The sequence below is a fragment of the Triturus cristatus genome, chromosome 1_1 (assembly GCF_964204655.1).
Source record: "Triturus cristatus chromosome 1_1, aTriCri1.1, whole genome shotgun sequence".
Lineage (NCBI taxonomy): Eukaryota > Metazoa > Chordata > Amphibia > Caudata > Salamandridae > Triturus > Triturus cristatus.
The window spans coordinates 1179509479-1179532460 of NC_140579.1; the positions used below are offsets into that span (position 1 = coordinate 1179509479).

The 22982-nt window shown below is 44.7% G+C and overlaps 1 protein-coding gene across 8 annotated transcripts in view; it reads left to right on the top strand.

The window, feature by feature from the left end:
- The window catches only part of LOC146871815 (plasma membrane calcium-transporting ATPase 4-like), a 1579909-nt gene extending 1569584 nt beyond the window's left edge, over positions 1 to 10325 (top strand). For 6 of the 8 annotated variants that reach the window (XM_085651731.1, XM_085651670.1, XM_085651690.1 and 3 more), the window contains one exon: positions 6522 to 10325. In XM_085651731.1, coding sequence (XP_085507857.1) covers positions 6522 to 6836 — 315 coding nt within the window. In that variant the 3' untranslated portion in view covers positions 6837 to 10325. The remainder of the gene's footprint in view (positions 1 to 6521) is intronic. The other 2 variants (XM_085651714.1, XM_085651723.1) reach the window with 1 other exon arrangement.
- Positions 10326 to 22982: the final 12657 nt, after the last annotated feature.

Genomic DNA, 22982 nt, shown 5'->3' on the forward strand with positions numbered 1-22982 from the left:
ACAACTGGTACAGACCTATTTTGTCTCATTAGTAATTGATAACTGCTCTGTTGGCAAAGTCACTCTCGCCGTCATCTCCCCCTCCCCACATTAAGAAGAGAATCTCCACAGTCTTCTCTGTCTTACCTACCTCCCAAGTGTTACCATTAATTTCCTCTCCTCACTGTTTTTAAGTTCTTTTTTTTTTTATTATGGCTGCTTTCTCAACCTATTGGTTGTTTTCTTTATTTTCCAATGTCCACCCCTTGTTTTGATCTTTCTTCTTTCCATCGTCCTCACTCATAGAATATCTCTTCTTCCTGCCAACAGTCTTCCCATTCTTATTCCCTGTATTCATTTATTTCGCTTTTTAAGGTCTCTTCTCCTGTTTGCTAATCTGTCTCCCTCATAACATTACATCCACCCTAATCCAGTTGCAATAGTTGATGCTGCAATTTAGCCGGACTGTATTGCCAATTGCCAGAACAAATCTCTATAGCGTGCAAATTACCATTCCGTGCCCTTTCGTGTATGCCCTGCATTCCTCTGATGCTATCCCTTAGAGCTTTGTGCCCATTTCATTTTTTTAGTGTGAGGGCTGTTAAATGTTCGGAGGATCTGTATTTTGTTTTTGTTACTTTACTGCCCTAGGCTTTCTTTATTGCATCTGTTCTATAGCTGTTTTAAGCCACAGAGGCCTGGATTGAAAAACTGAGGGTTTCTTAAATTAGAGCATGGTGTCAGACCCCTTTGTGGCCTAAGATAACCGCTCCCTTGTTCACGTGCACATTGCATAGAACAATTCAAAAGAACCTAAGGGATTCCAGGTCTAGGATCTCCCAGCTTCTACTTTGCTGGTACGAGTGCCACGTTCTCTGTGATGGAGTTACTCAGGTTTTAGTCAGCAAAGACTAGTGTTTTTCAGACTCCATTCCAGTCGAAAACTTGGAATGTTCATAGTGCAGGAAAAATGAGTGCCCTCAGGAGATCTGTTCTCCTACTCTCATTTGGAAGCACCTCAGATTAGGAAAACTCTTGCATTGAAAACCATTCGCGGTCTGGGTTTTACACCTCTATCCCTTGGTGTTCGAAACAGGATGAGGATGAACAGATCCCTTGAAAAGCATCCTTTGCCTAATTAATTTATGGGTGTGCCTTGCTTTAGCTGACATCCTTCAACTGTCTGCTTATTGCATTCAACCCAGGAGGCTTTTCAAAATAGCAGATATATAACAAGAGGACCTTTAGTGTTCATGTATACCTCCATGTACAGGCTGGTAGAACCTTCAGAAACACCTACTCGTTACCTACGTGCTGTTCAGCAAGTGAGCAAGAAATGCCAAGGATCTGCTTCAATTCATTGAGGATTGGTGCAATTTGTTAATACCTGTAGTATTGGGTCATGCCCGAATCCTTTAGGCATGAGAGTTAACAGTGTCTTCTTTCATCTCCAGTTTATTTTGATTACCAGTGACTTTCTGATCTTCCGAATTATTCCCTTAGGTTGGAAGTTACACAATCTAATATCCTTGTGCACCAACTATAAGTCAGCAGACAAAGACACCCTACGTTTTGCAAAAGTTCAGAAATGGCTATGTGCTTTTGGAGCAGGCTGGTTCCATTGCAAGCTAGATAGCAGGGTTTCTTCTATTCCGGGTCCTCTTTGCTAGAAATGGCCAGGTTAGCATCTCTCTCCCTTTAAAAAAATCAATGTGGTAACCCTAACTCAGATCATAGCCTCCTTCTGGAGGAAAGTTTCTTTACGATGATAATTTCATGCCCCAGTTGTGCAGGTCATCCACACTGTAGCATGATGGGAGACCAACAATGTCAATACCTGAATTCAGTGCTGTGGTTGTTAATCAAGATGCTTGGGAATATGCTACCACCATGATCTTATTGACTGGCTGTTCAGAACTCCGTGCCAACCCAATCCCAACAGGTCTATGTCAGGTACGGGAAACTAAATATATTGCATTTTGTTTCTCAGTGGTACAGTCCAAATCAGGTCTCTCACTGTTACAGAGGCACCATTTCAGCTGAGGTTTTATAAACTTAATTCAGTGTTGAGTCTTTCCCCTATCAGTACAAGTGAGAGTTGGTAAATACACCATGCTTCAGTTGATGAGCTATGTGCCTGATTGCGTTGTGTATTCTTGTTGTGCCTCCAGCAGTACTCATTTAATGGTCTACAGATGCACTTTATCTTTCCTGAGAGGATCAGGAACCAGGCACGAATAGCATCATCTCTGTACCATAAACTGGTCCAAGCTATGAAAATCCTGAAAGTGAGTCTGCTCAAAGGAGTTCCCTTCATGCTCTATAACATGGGCACCTTCTTCTCGATTAACTCATCAAAGTTCAGATTGGGCACCGCCAGTGACTCATTTGCAAGATCTTTAAATGATTGAAGACAGATTGAAGACATTAACATCTTGAAACCCAGTACAACTAGGCACTATGCTGGTTTCAGTATGCAGTTTGTTATGCCTGGAAGATTGTAGAGAGATTGAGTCACTATCCTTACCTGTTGAAAGTAAAAGCATCCCCTATACAATGTGTGCCATCCAGAATGCATATTATAGCTGTTGACAAAGTGTTGAAGGCAAAAGGTCAACATCCCAGAAAACAGCAAAGGGAAGATGTTCGAGCTCAATCCAAGCCATCAAGGTTGGATAGAATGGAGTCAATACAACCAGAAGAGTCAACCCTTGGCTATTCTGGTTGTATTGACTCCATTCTATCCAACCTTGATGGCTTGGATTGAGCTCGAACATCTTCCCTTTGCTGTTTTCTGGGATGTTGACATTTTGCCTTCAACACTTTGTCAACCGCTACAATATGCATCCTGGATGGCACACATTGTATAGGGGATGCTTTTACTTTCAACAGGTAAGGATAGTGGCTCAATCTCTCTACAATCTTCCATGCATAACAAACTGCATACTGAAATCAAGCCTCTGAAGCATTTGTAAAGGGTTACTACTGGCCGGATGTCTGAGGTGTCTTACAAGGCCTGATTCTCCTGCATCTCTTGAGTTACTGAGTTTAAAGACATTGCCTCTGAAGGTCTAGCCAATGGCCTTTTTAATTTCTCAGATTCAAATGGCTATATTGATCTAATCAAATGGTGTGATTCATCCGTCTCAGTCACAAGAACAATTGGTTGCTAGTTAGCAATATGATAGCATTTACTTTGTTTTTGCTATTACATTTTGTAGGCGCTTATTAATCTCTCTTCTGGTCTGTTCATATCTTTTTTGTCACTAACTACCAGACACGTTCTGGTGTTTAAGCTCCTGTTTAGCTGTGAAAGTCAGCAGCTGGGGTTTATAGAAGCACACTGCAGCAGATGTATTTTCTTATTTCTGCTAAACAGAGGGACACCATTACAAAGTCGGAAAGCAAATTATTCATCATGAATAAAACCAGGTGAGTGAGTTTTGGCAGGTCTTTAGTCATTGTTGGCCAACCTATTGGATTCTTGTAGCTTGTGACATTTAACTGGTTACCTTCAAAATGGCTTCTTAATTGTCCATCACTAAGCTTACATCTTTGATTTCATCAGGCAGTTGGTTTGAGTTTTACTTAGCCTGCTTACCTCACCCATTCCCAAAATATTATTCTCTTAACCAACCAGGAAATCTAGCTCCTTGCCTTGCTTCTCAGAAGAGCTATGGAGAACCTTTGCAGTGTGGATGTCAGAAAGGTCATGAATTCTTAGCTAGCTAGGGTAAAGAGTAAAGAAATAAAATCACCTTGGCTACTTCATACCCACAAAAATAAACGTGTTTGCAGAATTGGAGCCAATTCAGCCTAAGTCCTTTAATGCAGAAATGTAAACATGTATGTACTCTTTTGCTACTCCTCATGCGTCTGAAAGTCCTCCTTGCTTGCTTGGATCGAGACCAGTTCTACGTATAGAAAGGAGTACTTTTAGAACTAATTGCTAAACGTCTTGCAACAGGATACTATTTTTCTTGCTTATTTTCCTGCCTTTCTGTGTGTTTTTTACGGTATTCTACCTTTACTACACGGTCATTACTTCGTATTACCATTACTACGCATATTTTAGTTCGCAGATGCAATTACTCAGCATGCATTTACTTAGCATGCATTTACTACACATGTTCCATTACTTAGCATGCACTTACTACGCATAATGGAGTTACTGTGCAAATTAAAGTTTTGGGGTACAGGGGTATTTTTAGGGGTCAGGTTGGGTTTGGGTTTTGGGGTGTAGGGAGTATTTTTAGGGTTCAGGGTGCATTTAAGATTTCAGGGTGCTAGGGTATTTTTGGGGTTCAGGGTGTGTTTAGGTTTTGGTGTGCTGGGGTAATTTTAGGGGTCGGGTTGGTTAGGGTTTTGAGGTGTGGGGGTAATTTTAGGGTTCAGGCTGTGTTTAGGTTTTGGGGTACTGAGGTATTTTTAGGGGTCGGGTGGGTTAGGATTTTGGAGTGTAGGGGGTATTTTGAGGGTTCAGGGTGCATTTAAGGTTTTGAGGTGCTGGGGTATTTTTGGGGTTCAGGGTGGGTTTAGGCTTTGGGATGCTGGGGTAATTTTAGGTGTCAGGGTGGGTTAGAGTTTTGGGGTGTAGGGGGGTAATTGTAGGGTTCAGGGTGCGTTTAAGGTTTTGGGGTGCTGGGGTATTTTTGGGGTTGAGCGCGTTTTGACTGGGGTGCTGGGGTAATTTTAGCGGTCTGGCCGGGTTAGGGTTTTGGGGTGCATGGGGTATTTTGAGGGTTCAGGGTGCATTTAGGAGTCAGGGTTGGTTAGGGTTTTGGGGTGTAGGGGATAATTTTAGTGTTCAGGGTGTGTTTAAGGTTTTTGGGTGCTGGGGTATTTTTGGGGTTCAGGGTGCATTTAGGATTTGGGGTGCTGGGGTAATTTTAGGCGTCGGGGTTGGTTAGGGTTTTGGGGTGCATGGGGTATTTTGAGGGTTCAGGGTGCGTTTAGGTTTTAGGGTGCTGGGTTAATTTTAGGTGTCAGGGTGGGTTAGGGGTTTAGGGTGCTCGGGTAATTTTAAGTGTCAGGGTGGGTTAGCGTTTTGGGGTGTAAGGGGTAAATTTTAGGGTTCAGGGTACGTTTAGGTTTTGGGGTACTGGGATATTTTTAGGGTTCAGGGTGCGTGCCAGGGGATAGGTTACTATTATGATAATTTTTTTGTTTTAAAGTACCAATAACGCATTGTAACGGTATGCGTAATAATTAACTGCAAAGTAAAAGCATTTTTTAATGTATTTGTATATATTTGCGAAGTAAAAGCATGCGCACTAAAATCATGAGTAGTAAAGGTATTTGCGAAGTAAAAACTTCAGTAAATACCTGCGGAGTAACGGTATGCTAAGTAACATCATATATTCGTTTTTTACCCCTTGGTCTGAAATACCCTCTTGCATTCTTTCTCTCCATGCCTTTCCGTTTATTTGACTTGCAATCTTTCATCCATTCTGTCACTTTTCAAGCACTTTTTCCTTTCAGTGGTTTTGTCTCTTCACTTTTGACCACCATTCAGGCTTGGAATATGTCCACTTTAGACCCAAGGATCGAAACAGCGCCGGACTGGCCGTAGCGGGCACCGGGCATTTTCCCGGTGAGCTAGAGGAGTGAGTGCCGGTTTTGTACCCGTGGAGGCCGGTTTTGTTACAGGGGGCCGGTTTTGCAGCACTGCTGCAATATCTGCCCCCTGTAACAAAAACGGGAGCGTTGCATTTCGCTAGCACCCCCAAGCTTTCAGGGCCGGTCGGGCAGCAATCGCCAGGGCTGGTTGCTGTTCCCAGTCCAGCCCTGGATCTGAAGTTTCTCTGGCTGCCTGAACTTTGACCAGAAACGCTGTGATTGGCTAAGAAAATGTACATTTTCCAGTCCTCTAGCTTACCCAGGAAGGCGATTGGGTGAAGTGGATGGTAGGACGTGCTGTGCTGCCTTTGCACTCTCTCACCTTCATTCTAATCTCTCATTCATTCCTTCTATGTGTCCTCGAATATCTGTCACCTCTGCTTGTTAGTCTTATGGACGTTGCATTGAACATTCCATGGTTTGGAAAAGCTTCCCTCAATCCTTCAGGAGCATTGCACACCATGTTCGCCTGGTAGAAAAGCCCTGCTCGCATTAACCCTTTCATACACCTTGGTTGTCTCTTAAGTTGTAATATGCACAGTTCTATTTTTGATTTGTTTTGATATGCACAGTTCTATTTTGATTTGTTTTGATATGCCCAGTTCTATTTTGATTTGTGTTTGCACAAAAATACTAATGCATTTGAAGTTTCCTTTTTACGCTAGTATGTTTTGTAATGTTTTGTAATGTGTTGGATTTCATTTTAAACCTTTTGTTTTTTCTTTCTGCAGCCCCCTAAGTCATCTTTTCAAGTTGCTTGAATTGGTACTCGTGCCTATTCAATTCCACCTTTATATCTCACTTTCCCTCTTTCTTTTTTGCGCAGTGGTGTATTATCACCTGCCATATTCCCTTGTACCTTTGTTTACTACCTCTCCTGATCTTAATTTTTGTTTCTCTCTCACCTTTTACCCTTAAAACAGATCAAAGTGGTGAACGCATTCCGTAGCTCTTTATACGGAGGCCTGGAGAAACCAGAGACCCGAAGCTCCATCCATAACTTCATGACCCACCCTGAGTTCAACATGGAAGAGGACGAGCCTCGAATACCACTTATCGATGACGAAGAGGATGATGATGACAGTGCCGAGACTCATGGGCTCCTTGGGCAACAGGCGAGCATTCCCCATACGTCACTCCCCGTGAACACAAATAACAATGCTGTGGATGGGGACCCCGTGTCCATTGTCGCTTTCCAGTCCGAAAGCCCCTTGCACAGCCTGGAGACGTCGATTTGACCATGTATCCCTTCTCCTCGTGTATCCTGTCCTCCCAACACCTCATGTGACGTCAAAAAAGGGATTATCGCATGTTAGTCACAGCTTCAGAGCAGATGTGATCCCTTTATCGTAAATCACACTTTCAACCTCCATATTTTCTCTTAAATTCGAGGGTTGAAGGAACCCTCTCTCAGGCCTTTTTAAATCTTGCTGCATTTCCATTGGCTAGATCCATGGTGGTTGTAAAAAAAAATCATCGTCATCATGTCAAATTAATGTACCCAGCAAAGCGCTTTAGAACATGCTGTCCTGTCACACAGCTGACAATCCCACAATTTCTAATGTGTGATCACACAGACAATGGAAGCGATTGGCTTTGTGACTGAACGCTCTGTATTTGGCTGTTTAGCTGTACAGGTTTCTTGGGGCATGTAGAAGCAATCACGATTACACAGCTAGATGACAATGTAGAAAGCAGCCCATCACTCTACTCTGAAAGGGCGCTTGTTACTTTTGCTCATTTAAGTCATGTTTTGCTCTTCATCATCATTTGCAAACAAATATGTCTTCATGTAAAGGGAGGGACTTCTCTTTCATTTAAATTTGCATGTTTATAAAGGAAGCAAAAAAAGGAATATGTGGAAAAAGCTCCATCTCATTGAGAGAAGCACCAGTCGAACAGTATTGTGACTGCAACTGGGCAGCGTTTAAAAGTCGAAATGCTCACTCCAAAGGTGGTGAAGCAAGTGAGGGACTTAAAAAACACATTTGGGAATGGAAGCCCCTTCCTCTGACTTTTATTCCCCCTCCAAAATGTGTATATAATGATGCAAGACCTGATGTCTCAGAATCAGTCTTCCACCTTCATCTTTGTATCTTAATGCTCCCCACTGCCCCCTGACCAGATGGTGACCACACTGAGATGTCAGGAGAGGAGTCTTAACTCTAATGTCTGTGTCTTGCCGTAATGGGGATCTCTGTCCAGGGAATTCCCAACCTTCCCTCATGTGCCATTCTGCTCACCCCCAGTTCCCAGAGAGGCTACATTTGTCTCTGATTGTGGAAGGGAGTTGTGCTGCAGCAAATAAGACTGCCGTTTATTATTACCCCCACTTGGTGTTTTGGGTGGAAATGGGGGGGGGGGGCTTTTTACTGCCAGATAAATGCTGTATTTGCGCTTTAACGTGGCCAATATTGTTACTGCTAATTAATATTTTCTGTGGGTAGTGTATATAGGATGGATTCCTCTTCAGATGTATGCGCATGAAAAGGGGTGGTGGGAGCTGCCTAGCATGGGCCATGTGCAAGCCATGCAGGTCTTCCAAGCAAGGAGTGGAGTAGATGCCGTGCTCGTTCTTTCTCCACCAGGAGATTGGCTGCCAATAGGGATGAGTATTGGAATTTGTGGGCTGAATGAGCCTAAGGAATTTACAGGAAGAAATAACTTTTGCTTCCTAGTCTTAGGTAGACAAGTGTGTTGGGTTTTAGGTAAAGAGCAGAGTCACCTTTTGGGCTGAATGGGTTGAAGCCATTGAATCCGGCAACAAAGGCTTTTTAGTCTTTGGATTAGAAGGCTTTCAGCAATCCCATGACTTCAGGATAGGCCAGCTCTGAAATGAACTGACAATTAAAGTTAGAAGTGGTAACTTAATGAAGCCTTGAGATTAGTGCAATCTGGTTTCATCATTTGTCATTGATAATCCTGCACCTCACCACAGAGCTAAGGAATACAGACATACCTTTACGCATAGGTTTTGGCGTATCATTTCCTCTGGGGTATAGACCCGTTCTTTCACAGCCTTGCGCATGCACGCTTGTGGGAATGCATTCCTGCTAGCTGCAGTGAAGTTGAAATCTGTTACCTTTCATCCCCAAAGTAAATGACCGTAGAACTTTCCAAGTGACAAAGATCCTACGTTCATGATGTTTCTTTGTCTGGTAAGACCCGACAGGTAGACTCTAACTTCGCATCCCAGTTCAGAATAGCTAAACCAAGAAAAAAAGGATAATCTATCCAATACCATCTAGGCCGCTCCATGCAGTTGTCCTGCTGCATTATGGCCTCCCAGAGTACTGAATGAGCGTCAGAGACGGAGGTAACAGTCTAAACCTAAACCTTTCGCACTGGATGATTCCACTTTGCCTTGAGACTGTTACGTTTTGCTCTAGAGATCTATGTGTTCATATTCTACCTTTTACCCTACGAATTCTACTCGAGGTGCCGTTGCTTCTCTTGTCACTGTGGTTGTTAGCATGTTTATTTTTGGTGGGTGGTTTTGAATGGTATCTGTGTAAAGGAGCTGTACATCAAAGACAAACTAGAAAAAAAAACAGAGCACCACCTCCTTCTATAAGTGGCAGGCACAAAGTTCACTTTTCAAAGGCACATCAATTAAATCACCGGGACTCTAGGGTGCACTTGTCACAGGTTAAATCCAAAACAACTTCAGAAGGAACTTCATGTGCGTGTACTGTCTTCTCATACAGCCTTCATGTTGGAACGTTTGCTATTGTACAGTGCTGGTCAATATATCAGTGAAATCTGTAAACTCGAAGCATGGAGCCAAAGGAGCACGCAGTAAAAGAGGAGCAGCCAGGTGCATTCGGACTACATTGTACTTTTTGAATGGGAGTTCTTAAACTGAAACCTGGATGGCACCTTAATGAGAAGTCTGAGGGTTGAGAGGTGGGTGTTGTAACAGCCTATCGCCCACCACATCCCTGAAGTGCACCAATTTGCCATTAGGGAAGATCCTTGTAACCATAGTGTAAGGTACAATGTTTTTCTTTGGCATGGCGCATCCAAAGCAGTTTTCTGACATTGTTTTGAACTGAACACAGCATTACAGAGCGCCACTGTTAACCTTCCCTGAGAAAGCAGACCAGTGACAAGACTCAGTCCCTATGAAGGTGCTCTGTTGTCACCCCCTATAGCTAGTTAACATGTGAGTGGAATATTGGCATTTGCAGTTTTGAAGGAAAATAGGACCTATAATATTAGGCATCAAAGAGGACAACAAAAGGTTTATCTTTTTCCAAGAGTATACAAAGTTGATTTTCATTATAATTCAATAGAAGGTAGCTGGTATCCTAAATAGAGTTTCAAGATGTATTTCTCGAATATGTGGTGGAGGAATGCTAGTTATGGATTTGTCAGTATTTCTTTTGGGGATTCCTCCTCTCACTTGAGTGCTAAGCTTTGGGGGTTCTTAACGGACATGTCACTCGCACAAGTATTAGGGGGTTACCAGAGGTTGACTTTTTTGATTTCCTTGCCATAGTCTCAGAATATAATAAATCTATATAAATATTATGCAAAAAATATAGTTTTCCGTAGATTGGAAATTGATATTTTAACGTCAACCATATGTATCTTGCTTAAATATAGAGAGGGCTAAAAGCTACTGTTATGCGACAGGCAGAGTAGTGCACACGACAAGAAGCTTTCTTGAGAAGTGTCATGGTTTATCAATGATTGGACAGAATACCAGTCTTTTACTTCCTTTTTCCGAGTAGCCATCTTTGTATTTTTAAAGTGATTTAGATGACACACATTTTTTTAAATGACTTATGTTGATATGGCTGGTTGCTTAAAGTTTGAGCTTTATATGTGCATATGTTTTTATGTAAAGTATTTTTATAATTAGTTTAAATGCAAATTAATAGAATTTGATAACTGCTTATGTTATTGAGTAGCGATCTGGTCCTCTGAGAGGAAGTGTGGGTCAGTGTTGGGAGGGCCTCTTCTCCTGGGCCACAGATGATCTGTTTGAAAAGCCACATTGGTAATGCTCTACCAAAAGCCAATTCTTGGAATTCAGAGAAGTCAGTTGAGATGTTTCTATATGTGCTTTTCAATTCTTTTGCTTTGAATAGGCATGTTGGTCAGACAGGGCTTTGGGAACAACACAAAAGCTGGATCTCTATAGGTCCATAAACATGCGCCATTCTTCATGACATTGTATGCTAAGTGGTGTGCAGCTGTCTTCGGCTTTAGCCCACCTTCCATGATCTGACAGTTCTTCAGTTTACACAGTGTGGAATTGCCATCTCCGAGTACTGCTGGTGGCATTCAGTTTTTAAAAACTGTATTAGAGAACTTTCTACAGGATTTTGTAATTCTCTAAATTGTTTTAAACATCTTTGCCTTCTCTTCATAATGTAAATTGCCTTACTACCACACACTGCTTGACAGGGGCCCTTATTTTAAATAGAATGGGTGCCCCTTACTCCTCACGCATGACCATGTTTTGACATTCTTTTTTTGGCTTTTATCATAAAAATCACCAAAAGATGAAGCCCGAGTTCTACTCATAAAGGTTCTCACATTTGTTAACTGAATATTAAGTTTAACTCATGCCATGCGTCTGACCAGTTAGGTCATTTGGGGATATTTATGTTAGTTATCACAAACCGGCGTTTCCCACGTGTCCTTCCGATGCCCAACATTGAGATTTAAACTGGTAAAATATTGAATGTAACACATTTATGCAAGCTTCTGAGGTTTTCTCCTAATTGGAACTGCTGATTTGTTTGGCATGAATGACTACTGTGAAATTTTTGTTAACCACAATATCAGAGCAATCCAACCCTCAATTTGTACCATCAGACGGATGGAAAGAAAGGCCTAATTTGAGAGGAAATGTCATGTGATTGCTTATCAAATGTTAAATCCTGCAGTCTTTTATCATATATTGTATTTTTATCTACCGAACTTCTAATTTGTCAACTGATGATTTTTTCCATGCCTAAACGGGAACTCCCATGGCAAAACAAAGACAGTTTCTCCCCCTGCCCAGGACCTTTTTTTAAAGGATCGTTTTAATAGCCAGTGGTTTGTGAAGGCAAAAAAATCACTGTATTTTGCACAACGTGCTGATCCTCCCAGTCGCCATATCGGCCAGTCGGAGTAATCTACTTCACCCAGGCTTGATTTTCCCAGTGACAGTTCCCGTCAGTGATGGGTGAATACTTTCTGAGAATCGTGGAATTTACCTGTTACGATTATTGATTGGCAATCACGCCTTCCACTCACACTTTTAAGCATAGCTCTCTACTGAAGAGAAACCCCACTCATGGTGAGCACCTCCTTCTGTCTCAGCTCCTCATCCCTCAAGTACTAACACTACCCTTTCTGCCGATCCGTTAGCGTAACTGCAAATATTGAATATGGCACGTTCATCAGTTTGTAGCCTTTTTGCCAGTAAAATATAATATGCTGATACCTTTGGACCCATACTCGAATTGGAAAATCTGAAACTACAAGTCCTAAAAGTGTTGACTAAGTTAACCAGGACTTGCTGGTTGTCTCTGAGGAGAGATGCCAATCGGCAGCTATTTAAAAGGCCTAAGAATGGTCCTTCCACTAGTAACAAAAAAAGACAGCCTTCCCCTCGTCATCATGCCAGGCATAGATATTCTACTACTAGATTATCTCTGCTCTCACACTTAGAAGGCATCTCTTTTCAACTGCTAAGCAGTATCACACTCATTCAAAGTCAATCGTCTTTTTCTACCCTTTCCAATAAATTACAAGTGACCTCTCTCTTTCTGGTACAAGGTATAGGCCTGCCCCTACTAGCCTCTCGGAAAGCGATTATGACCATTCCCTGTTATTAGAGTCTCCAGCGCTAGTATCGGGTATGAGCCCCTGACTCAATGTAACGTTTTTTTCTCTTGCCTATACTGTGTCTGTCTATAGAACTTTTCCCTCCCATTATTATATTGCCCTTCCAATTTGACCAGGACCTTTTCCTCTTCTTTACTTCCCCACAGTGCTAGCCTTTCGACCCCTTCTTCTTGTACCAGGTTATCAGCCTTCTGAATTTCTACGTTCTTCCTTTATTTCCGTACCATTTGCAACCTCTTAAATTTAAGTGGTGCTCTGTCCACCTCCCAGGACCATTTGTTGCCTTTGCTTTCCATATTGCCCATTTGATGCTCCTACTCCTGCATCAGACTTGTTATTTCTAACTTAATGAAGAATTGTGCTTTGCTTCCTGTTCTTTGTATGTGCAGCGCGCCTCAAGCAAGTTTTTCCTTCCTCGAAAGCCTAGGCACGGACCTTATGCCGCTTATTGAACTCTCACTTTAGTTTTATGAACCAGTGATTGGCTTTTTGCCACTAATCAGGTTTTACCATTTTGTGAAGGACAGGCCGCCTACCACTGGCTCTTGCTCTGTTGCCATGCTTGTACTGCAATCTGCTGGATTTCACTTTAGTGCAAGACATGCACTTTTGCTGGCTTTTGTAAAGAAGCCAGATATTGGTCACAAACCTTTAATTGTAGCTCCAGGCAAGTGTCTTCCTGACCCGAAGATGGAGCGCACTCTTCCCTGATGCATGAAAGTGAGACTATACTTGGTAATTTCTCCTCAAACGAAGGAATCCCCCCCCCCACAGACTGTTTCTCTGTCAAAGACACCTTCTTTTTGCAATGAGAGCCATACAGTTTTGATGTATTTTCCAGATGCCTTTTCTGTTGAAACCAGTTTATCCCAGCACATCATCACTCATTTTTAGCATGTTCTATTAAGAGTTAAAATGGAAGTCACTGAAAATTTTGAGTGGTGCCTTCTTCCGGTGTCTTCTTACTGGTCTGGACCCTTCAAAGCCTGGCTTAGCTGGGTTCAGAGAATGTCACCTGCCAAGTGAAGCAGCGTCCATCTCCGACTTGGCTGAAGGATACCGGCCTGTCAGAAAATCTTTGCCTTTAGACCAGTCCACCGATAATTATAGTAGGTTCCAAAATGGCCTCTCCCATCATGTCCGAATTTGTCCCGACATCCCATGCATTTATCAAGATGAAGTGCCATTTCTTTACACTACATGAGGTTTTTGTGCAATACAAATTTGTTTGTTACCAATCCCTGATGCAAAAGGTATCTTCATTGGCTGCTTGTGTTATTGTCAAAAACTCCCTCTGTGTGTCCACTGCTCCTTTAGTTGGGCTTCACTGTTTTCTTTCAGTTCTTTTCTCGTGGAGTTTTAGACACCTGCCCGAACTATCTGCCAATTAATGGAGAATTAAACAGAAAGTGCAATGGCAGACAGCGAATTATGTTATATTTTGTGATGTGCATTAACTTGCTCTTTTGGTGTTGGATTTCAACCTTTGAACAAAGCCTTGTGCCTCAAGCTCTACATTGTACACTTGTTTCAACTGAAAGAAAAATGGCAGACTGGTACCAAAGACGTTGCATCACTTCTTGTGTGCAATGGCGAATTTAACCATTTGTCCGTATCATTTTCTTTTAGTAAATTTACATCTTGAATTGCGTCGTTTTCAAACAATGTTTTGTGCAATAAATATATGATGAAAGGAAATTAAAACTAAACTTAATTTTAGACATTGGTTTGACTTTGCAAAAATGTATCCTCTTGGCTGGGAAGAAGGCGGTGGTCTGCCATGGGTAAGGCAGGTATTTTTTGCAGTGGTGACTCCTCCCATTCCTTTTTCTAAATATTTGTGATGGTAACAAAATTCTGAACCTCTATGATTTATATTTGAGAATGTTATTTGTGTTTTAAAATGTACGCCTGGAGTGTGCATAACTGGTCACCTTCGCCAGTTTGTTAGGTTGCACCCCATTAGCGATCCGATTATAAAGAGGGAAGATTAACTTCAGAGGCGTGAAGAAGTGCTTTTGAACATCCAGGAAAAAAGTTTAGACAAAGGAACTACTCGTCTTAAATCTGCCCAACAGGCACATATTTTGCAGGTTTACCACACCTGACAGACTTTCACCCTTTACGGGGTGCCATCACAGAAATAGCGATAGTCATCATTGGTGCAGATAATCCAATGAAAATCTAAAATTTGGTGGGCTGTGGGTTATCTTAGTATGTTTGACTGGCAGCCTCCATAGGAGGAAGCAGGTGTATTGATTTATTGGTTGAGGTGGCAATGGACAGCTCATGAGGTTAAAATATAGATGCAGTTCAGTACAGATCCTCACTTGTTTGGAATCCGGCTTCCTAGTGGTCCCTTGCCAGCAGCGTGGCAGAAAAGTAACTCAGCTCGCCAATGATTAAGATTATCGTTAGTTTTTTTTGTTTCTTGTTTAGTATGCGCTAATATAACTCTGCCCTCAATGGGGATGTCTATATCGGTCAACGTACAGCTTGTTGTTCAATAACTTCCTGCTCTCTTAGTCAGTACATTAGCTTATATAAGGACCCCCCTGATGTGCAGTTTTGTAGTTATAATTCAGGCCAATAAAGGGTTTGGAAATAAGTGGGGTGTTGGATTTTAAAAACAGGAAATTTATTAACAAAACCAGGCAGATCATTCCAGGGTGGCCAGATTTAATTGTGCTTTGCTTGGTGTTGGTGAACCAGGCCTAACCGCACAGAGTGTAGAAGAAAATACTGACCTGGATTATAAATGTATGTATGCGAGTATTATAGATATCTATCTATCTATAGACACATATCTATAGATAGATAGCTATAGATATGACTGTAAGGGTTTATATGTTTGGCAGATATGTATAGATGCGCTCACACACGTGCAAAGAAAAAACATGCGTATATATACACATTTTTTCAGAAGAGCACGCCGTACCGAATTAAGAATTTCCCTTTTTAAGTAGTTCAAATAATTGAGCACTGGTATTTTTGTATACAAATGACAATATTACTTACGTGGTATGCATGATATTAAACAAAAATAGTGGTTTTGAAGCAACCTGTACTCTGTTGTGTGCCATATTCTAGAGTCCGGCTTAGATGCAGCTGATGTGTAATAGTATTTTAAATCCTCTTTAATCTCTGTGTATAATATAATATTTTGCATGTATTTATATGGTTCTTGGGGGTGAAGGGTGGGTAGAATTGGATGATCTATTAACTAGCTTCTTCCAGAAAAGTTGAAGCTGAAACATGACATATGCGTCTTTAATGTAACGGTAGAATAACAAAGAGGAACAAATTGAAGAGGGTAATGAGGGCATAAAATACAAAAACAAAGCAAAGAATGTTTTCAGCTGATGCAAGCTTTTTATGCTGTAGACACTGAAATTAGTGCCCTAAAGTGCATTAGGAACAAAATAAAACGGATGTGCCCACTTTGTAATTGTGTTGTCATCACTGTCTGTTTTCCAGTGTAACGTCACCAGTGTCTACCAACTTGTGAAATCCTCCGTCTACCAACTTGTTAAAGGATCAGTGCATCCAGCAATATGTTGCCATTACTGTGTCTTTCAGAACCTATGCCAACAATGTGTTTGTCATCTTATGTTATCAGTGTATGTCTGCTAATTGTGTTGGTGTATGGGCCCATCAGCGTATCAGGTAGTGTGTCATGTCCTCTGTTGTGTCTGCCATGTTTATTTGTAATTTTAGTCTGTCTGCTAATTTTTCCACTCTTGACTGCCAAGTCTTCATGTTGTCTTTGTGTTTTTACCAACTGCAGAAATCTTCAATGTGTGACTGTCACCTTTTGCAGAGTGATCCTGATTCATGAGGTTTCTATACCAGATTGCAATCTGGTAGCCTCAGTGATGCTTCCTTTTATATTTTTAAAAATGGGAGATACCCAGCGATGTCATCCAGAATCCAAGAATGCACTGATTCAATGTCATTTTCAGATTTCTTTGCCTACCATCACTTTGGATCCAGTAATAAACAGGTCAGAGGTACCTACTCAGTGCAGACCTTAGGGCCAGCCTTGTTGTGTGACCTCACACTGGAAGAGTGAAGCGATTTAGAGCGACCGTTTGAATGGATCTGCCTTGAATATTGCTTTGCGTGCTTGGGATACGTTGCATGATTATTATTTGTTTTTGTAAACTGTTGTTTTCAGATTCACAGGATTTTTTGGCCATGATAACATGCTCTCAGGGATGCATTGGTAGGTTTTCAATGGAATTGTTGGGCATGCCAATGCCAAAATGCATTGAGCATGAAGAGGACGATTCCAAATCAAGCTATTATTCTATTGAAACAGGCTCACCACATAGAATTGCTAGTTTTGAGACATTTAATTGGAGGATCCCAGTTACTCAAATGTTTGATAACCTTGCACATGGTGAAGTTTATCATCTTCAGTTACAATGCTTTAAACAAGATTCATGGCTCTGTGCCACAGCTTTAAAATATTATTATTCTGTTTGGTTGTTTGAATGCTACCATTAGCTGATACTTTCATCTTGTATACATTTAGCTTGTAAGAGGCAATTGATTACTCAGAACATGCAATACTGGCATGAATGATTTTAGTTTCTGAATATATTTCATCGCTGTGCAGGAATGCTGATTATTGAAGTCTTTGTCTGATCGTATTACATGATTGAAGTCAAACTGTGTCAGAACTGTTATCTTTGAGTGGGAGACGCTCCTGTTGAGGAAGGTATCTCTGAGGTAAATAGATGGGTACATCATGAGCAAATCTCTGGAAAAAAATAATTTTACTGTATTATGAGTGATGTGGCAGACAAAGCCTGAAATCAAGCACAATTCAGGTATTTAGAGAAATATGTATTTGTAGCATGTGTTGTTGTAGATACACATGGTCTGCATACTCCTGCCTTCTAGTGTTGGACACGGACGTTTGCAAGTTATTTTTCTTTAGAGAAAGCCTTTTGAGTAAAGAGATGCACTGTGACACCTCCTGTATATTGAAATGCATGTGGGCAGCAACTCCATGTTAAACAACAAATTTTATTGTCAGTTGCACAATAGACGCAGGGCTCTGCACCCCAGAGACCGCTGCAGCATCAAGTTATACAGTGGCATACAGTGTTTTTGTTTTTTATAGATAGAAGAAAAAACCAACACAATCTTGGACGTAAAATGCCATTCCGGATTCCCACTACAAACACCCCAACTCCCCCCCCGGAGTTGCTCAATTCCCACTGAAGACTGCCCACCCGCCAATAACCGAGGACCAAAAAGGAAAGAAACAGACATACTACCCGCTCCGAGGAAAGACCAAACCATTCTAGCACACACCCCCCCAGGCACCAGACCCAGCCACCCCATCTCTACCCTCATTCCACTGGGACATCTTCTGTTGCAGTCCGAGGCTCCAGCCACAGGCCTCTATAGTCCTCCCACCGCTTCCATATTTTATAATGCTTACGTGGACAGCCCCGAGCCACAAAGATGGGCTGCTCCAGCCCCATTCAGAAGTCCAGGGCGTTTTTCCAGGCGGCCACCAAGGGAAGCCCGCGTGTCTTTCCACAGTTTAGCAATATCACGTTTCGCCAAAGTGAGGCCCAACTGCATAAGATGCCGTTTATAAATATTGCCCCCGATACCATGTAGCAGAGCTAGCTGTGGCGTGCATGGGAACATCCACCCCAGGACCTCAAACAGACACGAAAAGACTCCCCTCCAGAAACGATCCAGCGACAAGCATTGCCAGACCGCATGCAGGACTATGCCCTCCGCCCCACCACACCGGAGACATTCCGGGGAGGCAACCAGGCCCGCCCGATACAGCCGAACCCGAGTATAATAAACCCAGTGGAGGTACTTGAATTGGATAAGGCGGAGGCGCATTGCTATGGCAGCTCCCCGAGGAGAGGCCAGGGCCTCCCTCCAATCTTCTTCCTCCAGTGTACCCATGTCCTCCTCCCACACCTTCCGCAGCTTATCCAATGAAGGCACACTGTGGGTGACCACGGACTGGTATATCCGCGATATTTTTTTGGTTGCAAGGTCGCCCATGAAAACCTTCGCCTCCAACGAGCTAAACTCGGGAATGGAAGCAAGGCCCTCCAGACTGGGGGAAAGCATATGTCGGAGCTGGAGGTACCGGTAAAACTGTGTCCGAGGCATACTAAATTCTTCCTGCAGATCCCGGAACAATTTATCGGACCCATTCCGCACCACATCGCCCAGGGTTGAGATGCCGATAGCATCCCATCCACTAAAACCTTGCAGGGCTGCCAGGTCAGGCAGGCGTCCGTTGTGCCACAAAGGAGTTTCCCCCGTTAGTGTATTCCACCACCCCATTCGTCTTAGAGATTACCGCCAGACCACTACCCCCCGTCACCGGCGGCAGCGCACCCCGCAATTTCGCCGAATAGAGGATTGTGTGTAGAGTGTACCGCCCCATGAGGTGCTGCTCCAACGCATAAGCCGGGTATCCCCTGTCCCCATACCACCACTCATTGAGTACTAACAGATGTGAGGCCTGGTAGTATGAAAGGATATCGGAGGTCGCCAGGCCTCCACAATAAGTGGAGAGAAAGCATGTGCGCAACGCCACACGCCAATGCCACACGCACGGCCCCCTGCCCCCACAGGAACCGGCTCAGCGCCGAATTCACCAGTCGGAACCAGCGAGGAGCGATCGGGTACGGGTAATTCTGTAATTGATAGAGCAAGGGGGGGAGCGCAACCATCTTAAAGATCGCTGATCTACCGTGGATAGTCAGCGGCATACGGGACCACGTCGTAAGATCTTCACGTACGCGCTCCCACACCTGTGCCAAGTTCCGCTCCCAGGATAGCGTCGGTACCTCTGACAGGAAGACTCCCAGATACTTAAGTCCTCCCTCCGCCACCTGTCGTGCCGACGCCCATGTACCCACTCTCACCCGAGGACCCAAGATCCACAGTGTGGACTTGCGGGGGTTCATATACAGCCCGGACGTTTCCCCAAAAATCTGCATTATCTCCAGTATTCGCGGCCCGACCTGTCCAATGCCGTTAAGAAGAATAGGACATCATCCGCATATAATGCGATCCTGTCCGAAAGGCCCGGGGCCCACTCAAATCCATTCAGCTGTGCATCCATACACACCCAGGCCGCCAACGGCTCCATGGCGAGGGCGAAAAGATAGGGCGACGGGGAAACCCTGTCTGGTACCACGTCGAATAGGAAAGCTGGACGAGACCGTTCCCGCCACGCGGACCGAAGCTGTCAAGTCGGTATACAAGAGCATCACATACGTCAGGAACTGAGGACCGAGGTTAAGCCGACGAAGGAGGGCGAACAGATAAACCCAGGTCAGGGAATCAAATGCCCTGTCCATGTCCACCAGTAGGAGCGCAGCCGGGTTCCCCCGTCTGCCGGACCGCCGCCAGTGCCACGTGTGCCCACCGTATGTTGTGCCGCGTCGCCCTCTGAGGCATGAACCCGGCCTGGTCCGGGTGAACCAATGCCGAAATGTGAGGCAGGAGGCGATTAGCCAGGGGCATGGCCAGAACCTTGGCCTCAACGTTGAGGAGGGAGATAGGGCGGTATGAAGCATGCTGTTCCGGGGGCCGACCAGGCTTGTGGAACACCACCACTTCTGAGTGCCAGTCCAGTGGGAGCCGACCGGCTACCCCTGGCCTCTTCCACCGCCGCCCGATAATAAGACGCTAGTTGTAGATTATATCGACAATGGAACTCACTGGGTAATCCATTGGGTCCCGGTGCCTTCCCAGAATGGAGCTCACCCAGGGCCTTACCCAGTTCTTCTTCCGAGAGGGGGAGCTCCAACTGCCGGCGCGTCTCGTCAGACACTGCTCTGGGTGGGAGATCCTCAATGAACTTGTCCACCGTAGCCTCCGGCAAACACTCCCTAGAGGCGTATAGGTCCGCGTAATAAGTGGCGAAGCTCTCCGCTATGGTCATAGGGTCAATTATCGGCACCCCTCTCTCATCCAGCACCCCCGGGGTGACCTGGGGATGAAAAACACCCTGGCAGAACCGATGTAGCATCTTGCTCGACTTGTCGCCCCACTGGTAGATTCTGCTACGTGTAGCAAGCCATACTTGGCGAGCCTCATCCATCAGGAGTGAGGCGTAGGACTGCCTCGCCAACAGTAGCTGTCGCACCCCCGGTCCGCCGCCCTCCTCCTGGCATCGACGCTCAAGCCCTTCAATCTCCGCCTCGGCCCTAACCAACCCGTCTCGACGCTTCCTACGGGCCGCCACGCACCATGCAATGTCCACCCCTCGGAGAGTGGGCTTCAGTGCCTCCCAAAGTGTTACGGCACTGGGGACCGAACCTGCATTGGCGACAAAGTAGTCTGCAATCGCCCCCCTCATAAGCTTCTCATACTCAGCATTCTGCAAATTCCACACTGCTAGTCGCCAACGAAATGGTCGCCGCCCCCTACCAAACCGCAGTACCACGAATACCGGCGAGTGGTCCGACAGCCCCCTAGGAAGGATCCCAGCGGACAGTACCCACGTTGCAATCGCCCGACGGACGAAAACATAGTCTAGCCGAGAGGTACGTAAATTTCCTCCTATCACCATGTACATGCCTCCAGGTGTCCACCCAATCGAGGCTCCTAACCAGGGAGTGCAATTTCGTGTGCTGGGTGCCACCCAGGCCCCCTCCCGCCCTACTCATGTCACTCCCCAAATCCATGACATCATTCCAATCGCCACCCACCACCGCGGCCACGTCCGGCATGTCCGCCCACAGGGAGAGCAATCGCTCCACCAAGGACCACTGTAGTGGGGGGGGGTCGTATACACAGCCTAGCACAATAGAGTCCTCCCCAATCTTGCACCGAAGAAACAGGTACCGCCCCTGCGGGTCCAGCCACTGTTGCGCATGGACGTATGGGACCCTGCGATGTATCAAGACCGCACTCCCCTAGAGCCCTGCATGAACCCAGCATGAAAGACCTACTGGAAACCATATCGCTGCAGGCACAGGGCCTTGGAGCCCATCAAATTAGTTTCCTGCAAAAGGAGGATATCAGCTCCGATCCTTTTCGCCTGACGCAGGACTGCCCCTCGCTTAATTTTATCCAGGACCCCTCGCACATTCCAACTAACAATACGAAGGGTGCCCGGGGACGCCCTAGTCTCTACCATCCCGCTAGCCATTGAGCAACAAGCCTTGATGTAGCGCGGATATAAGGTCCCAGCCACGAGTGTGTATGACAGAAGTGCACAATGTGAAATCACAACTCGTATCCCCAACCAAACCCCTTCCCCGTAACAAACCCCCCTCCCCATACCTCAAAAACACTGAAGTACCTGTCGCGGCGGGGTTGGCTCCATGCCCCCCGCCGGGGGGCACAGGCTGCACCCGTCAATGGATCCCCAACTTGCCACCCATGTCACCCAGGCCCATCCCCCACAAACCCTAAGTTGGTGGGGATTCAGCCCTCCTAAGGGCTCCCTCTAGACACTGAAAGCAAACAGTCACACAGTCCAATGAAGGAAGCACCCTGGCACCACCCAATTCACAAGTATCAAGGAAGCAACTCCATGTCAGATTGGCTTTTTTCTTACCATCTAATTCAGAAGTGTGCTATCAGGGCTCAGAGTTTTTAAGCTTCTGCAAGCTTCTGCTTGAGCCAAAAGGTGCAATTTGATTCCGACCCTTTTAGAAGCCATCATCATCTGCATTCTTCTTGGCAACAACCTCTAGAGACTGACTTAAACATCGACTCCTGACCATTAGGCCCTAGTCATCGATGATTTCTCTGCAAAAAATGCCCTCATAGTGATGGGTCAGGTGCCATTTCAATTCTATATCCAGTGCTATGCTAAATATCCGTGGTCTGATCACCACAAGGTTTGTGACCTCTGTCTCTCCCTGCGATCACACTATCAAAGCTTGTCTCACCTTCTGCTTGAAGAAGACCCTTCATTATCGATGAGAGAGAAGGTGGGCAAATCCAAAGATGCAGCATCAAGCCTCCAATGACCCCTCAATTTCTTTGGAGAAACGACCGGTTCTACCTCTTGGAAGGGCTGTTAGGGCATCTCCCCCATCAACTGTCACCCTGTCCGGAAACCGCCTTCCACTGACTCAGGACAGGCTGAAGAAGAATAAAAGATTCTCTTCACCTATGCAGCCACTTTCCCTGGAACAAAGACCAGCACAAGGGTTGTCAATATGGTTGGCACTGACACACACCAAGCCTCCCAGGATTCCCCTTACAGAGGCAGAGCACCACTCCTGAAAGGGTGAGGCATCAAGCCCTCTAACCACTGCACAACCTTCAGGGCCTCAGATGCCTTTGGCATCGGAGCAGGCGCTACTACCAACTTATGGGATCAACACTCTTTGGCTGTCGAGCCCCAAGATCCTCCATAAGCCTTAAAGAACTTCAAAGTCGTAGTCACCTTTGACTCCATCTCAGAGGCCAACTTCGATCCCAAGGCCTCTGTTGACTCTGAAAATGCCATATGCGCCCCAATCCATGATCTGCACCGACTCAGAGCAACCTATTCTACAAGACAGAAGGAGAAG